Here is a 4,191-nt window from a genome sequence, read left to right as displayed (position 1 = left end):
TGACCTCCGCCGGCGTGAGCTCCGACCATGGCTTCTTAGTAGCCTTCTTCTTCACCGCGGGGCGCACAACTGCGGCCTAGTCATCGGTATTCGTCGGGCCGCCGGCTATTATGGAGGGAGGGGAGGAAGGGCGTGGGAGGGTTTTGGACGAAATGAAGGAAAAGTGGGCGGGCATGTCCGCGACGAGCGGGCTATGGGGAGGGGGGGGGGACAAGGGTGCCCGTCCTGCCCGTCTGCGTGTTGTCCGTTTTGACACAAGCGTGGCCGAAATTTAGCCCGGGAATAGATTGAAAGCGGACATTAATCCGTTTGTTTCCGCGCGTTCGGCCATCTATTATGTCCGTTTACCCTCAACCATACACGGTCGAACCATTTGAGCCACGCGTTGGAGTTGCCCTTAGGTGGGCCAAAAGAAGGACAAGATGCTCAAACTAGCTATTGATGCCCATGACAACCAATAAAAACCGAAAATGCCTTTTGGAGCTCGGCCTCCATGGAGGCCGGTTTTTGAAAAACACAAAATTCATGAAAATTCATATTTTTACAATTCAAAAAAATCTGAAAAAAAATTACAGATATACATGGAGGCATAACACACATGTGTGTAAATTTTTAGGACGAAATACGTTGAAATGAAGGCTGTGCAAAAAAGACAAATCTGAGGCTTTTTAACACATATTACTATTCATCCTCAAAATTCAGAAATTTGTCTTTTTTGTGTAGATCGCATTTCGAAGTATTTCATCTTGAATTTTTACATGCACATACATTTCATCCGTGTATAGTTGCATATTTATTTTCAGAATTTTTTGAAGCCAAAAAGTTTGAATTTTGAATTTTTCAAAAATAAAGGGCTCCATGATGCTCGGTCACCAAAACACCCTACTCAATAAAAACACCATATATAAAAGTGTGAGAATCGGTTCTTCTAGGTAATAATCAAATGGATGTAGTAGCCGGAAAGTAATGTCTCACGCTCACGCACGCATCGGAGATGTGTAGTCATGTGCACATCACCAAACCCAACCCGAACAGCGACAAGAAAGCACCCACCCCATCATCACCAACCACACCACTACACCGACCAACTCCTCACGCCTAATCAAGATCTATTCCGTTGCATGGATGGACCCCACTCCCACTCACTCAGATTCATGGTGGATCGAATCGAGCTGCTCACCAAACGCAACCAGCCAGAGCTACAAGGACGGCGGCCACCCACGCGTTGGCCCACCCGTACGGCACTGCTCCTCTCAGCGCCGCCGCGCCCGAGGACGACTTGCCGGTGGCACCGGCGCCGCCCCCGTCGATGGGGGAGACGGGCGCGTTGGCGTCGATGGTGGCGGTGCCGTTGAGGCCGGTGGTGTAGACGTCAAGCTCGATGGTGGCGTCGGCGCCGCTCGAGCTGTTGGTCTTCCACACCACGTACCCCGTCGCCATCCGGAACTTCCCCGTGCCGCCCACCACGGAGAGCTCCCGCGTGGTGGTCATGATGTCGTCGCGGCCGATGACGGCCAGCGTGCTGCCGTTGTAGTCCCCCGTGGTGAGCAGCAGGTTCACGCACATCATCAGCACCATGCCCGACTGCGACGACATCATGTAGAACCCCTGCGCGCGCCCCACGGGCGCCGACGTCGGCGACGAGGTCTCCGTCAACGCGTCGTCGATGACGGTCGTGTCGCCGAAGGCCACGCCCGGGAAGGCGTTGGACGACGAGGCAGGACCCTTGATGACCTGCACCGCCGTCGGGTTGCTGCCGGAGACCACATCGTGGAGGAAGAAGTGGAGATGCGTGTCCGCCGCGCAGGTGGTGAGCAGGAGGAGGGAGAGGAGGACAGCGGCGTGAGGAGCCATGATAGGATAGCGGGTGGGTTCTGCTAGTGAGGGTGAAATCTTTGAGGCTGAGGGGGTGGATTAATAGATGGATAAAAGCAGAGGGGGTTGGTGCAGACACGCAGAGAAAGGGATGATGCAATGACTATCGCTAGGATTATTCAATGACTATCGCTAGCTTGGTTCTCCCTTTATAAAAAAATATAAAAACGTTTAGAATACTAAAATTGCAATTTAAATGGTCTTGTATTTTTTTACGGAGGAAGTACTTTAGTTGGTTGCTGTGATATGCGAAGGAATTCCCTCGCAAGAAAAAGATATGCAAAAGAATAATTAATTAGATTAAAATATTAAAGATAGTACCATGTAGTAGTAAAAATGTCGTTGAGCTGACTAAGAATTGTCAAATGGCCCAATCCGTGTAATAACCGATAACACGGTGATTTTGTGTAAACTTGACACTATAACAAAGTTGTTAAGAGTAACTTCAACGGGCCGACTCAAACGAACGGCGATTTCGTCCGCTTTTTATTCGTTTGGATCGGCCGCCCGCCTGGTGTCGGTGTCAAAACCGGCGGATCTCGGGTAGGGGGTTCCGAACTGTGCGTCTAGGCCGAATGGTAACAGGAGGCAGGGGACACAATGTTTTACCTAGGTTCGGGCCCTCTTGATGGAGGTAAAACCCTACGTTCTGCTTGATTGATATTGATGATATGGGTAGTACAAGAGTAAATCTACCACGAGATCAGAGAGGCTAAACCCTAGAAGCTAGCCTATGGTAATGATTGTATGTTATGGTTGTTGTCCTATGGACTAAAATCCTTCGGTTTATATAGACACCGGAGAGGGTTAGGGTTACACAAGGTCGGTTACAAAGGAGGAGATATCCATATCTGTATTGCCTAGCTTGCCTTCCACGCCAAGTAGAATCCCATCCGGACATGAGACGAAGTCTTCAATCTTGTATCTTCATAGTCTAACAGTCCGGCCAATGGAGATAGTCCGGCTGTCGGGAGACCCCCTAATCCAGGACTCCCTCAGTAGCCCCTGAACCAGGCTTCAATGACAACGAGTCCGACGCGCGGTATTGTCTTCGGCATTGCACGCAAGGCGGGTTCCTTCTCCGAATACATCACAGAAGAATTTGAATACGAGGATAGTGTCCGACCCTGCAAAATAAGTTCCACATTTCACCGTAGAGAGAATAATATTTTCGCAGATCTAATTTGCTGACTTATCTTAACAGCATGACGTCATGCCATGGCCCGGTGATTATTTGAACTGTTCCCTTTAACCAGCCCCGCACATAAGACGAGGCAGTTTTTCGACACGTCTTGTCAAAGCAGAGATCGTGTCCCTTTATTACGGGATTCTCATCAATACGGGCATGGGTAACCCAACCGCACCATCAATTGCAGCGCTTGGGGGATAAGCGAGTTTTACCAGGCAAACGGGGACGCTTAGTTTCGTCCGCCCATATAAAGGGATAAGGATTCACCTTTCTATCCACGCCTTCTTCCTTCTTTGCTCATCCGTTTTCGCACACTCGAGCTCTAGCGCCCAAGTCCACACTTTCACCTCAACCTTCTCCAGCCATGTCCGGAGCGGGAGGCAAGTGGATGGTCTCCTCCGTCACGGAGGGAGACATCAAGAAACTGAGGAGAGCCGGATACCTGCCCGACGACATCGCGCACCGGCTCCCAGATGAGGGGCAGCTCATCCCCACCCCAGGCCCCATGAGAGGGTAGTATTCCTCACCCATTTCCTCCGTGGACTGGGATTCCCTCTCCATCCATTCGTCCGGGGGCTCATATTCTATTATGGCCTGGATTTCCACGATCTGGGCCCGAACTTCGTCCTCAACATCTCGGCGTTTATCGTCATGTGCGAGGCCTTCCTCCGCATCAAGCCCCACTTCGGCTTATGGCTGAAGACCTTCAATGTCAAGCCGAAGGTGGTGGGCGGCCGCCAGGCGGAGTGCGGAGGCGCCATGGTGGGCAAGATGCCCAACATAACATGGCTCGAGCGCTCCTTTCTGTAAACCATAAAGGGGTGGCAATCGGGATGGTTCTATATCACCGAGCCGCGCGACCCTGTATGGGCAGCGGCCCTCGAGTTCCGATCTGGCATCCCCACGCGGCTCACCTCCTGGAAAGAGAAGGGCCTGTCTTGGGGTAGTTCAAAAGAGCTGACCGGACTCCAAATATGTATTCAAAACATGGTGGACAAGAAGCTCAAGCTTGTCAACATAGTCCAAGTTATGCTCATCCGCAGGATACTCCTGTGCCAATAACGGGAGTTCAACTTGTGGGAGTTCAATCCGGAGCAGCACCGAACTCTGAACAGGCTCTTCGACAC

At 51.3% G+C, this 4,191-nt stretch overlaps 1 protein-coding gene across 1 annotated transcript; it reads right to left on the bottom strand.

Annotated features, from left to right (window-relative positions):
• Positions 1–886: 886 nt before the first annotated feature.
• Positions 887–1,906, bottom strand: LOC125529159 (dirigent protein 1-like). The gene has a single exon (XM_048693566.1). The coding sequence runs from the start codon at positions 1,852–1,854 to the stop codon at positions 1,177–1,179; it is 678 nt and encodes a 225-aa protein (XP_048549523.1). The 5' UTR covers positions 1,855–1,906; the 3' UTR covers positions 887–1,176.
• Between the last annotated feature and the right edge of the window lie 2,285 nt (positions 1,907–4,191).

This window comes from Triticum urartu, unplaced genomic scaffold, assembly GCF_003073215.2.
Source record: "Triticum urartu cultivar G1812 unplaced genomic scaffold, Tu2.1 TuUngrouped_contig_5388, whole genome shotgun sequence".
In the NCBI taxonomy this organism is placed as follows: Eukaryota; Viridiplantae; Streptophyta; class Magnoliopsida; order Poales; family Poaceae; genus Triticum; species Triticum urartu.
Note: the sequence above shows the minus strand (reverse complement) of the source record. Positions and strands in the feature narration are given on the sequence as shown.

Excerpts from the sequence above, each read along its gene's own strand:
- LOC125529159 (XM_048693566.1), bottom strand. The coding sequence starts at position 1,854 with ATGGCTCCTCACGCCGCTGTCCTCCTCTCCCTCCTCCTGCTCACCACC.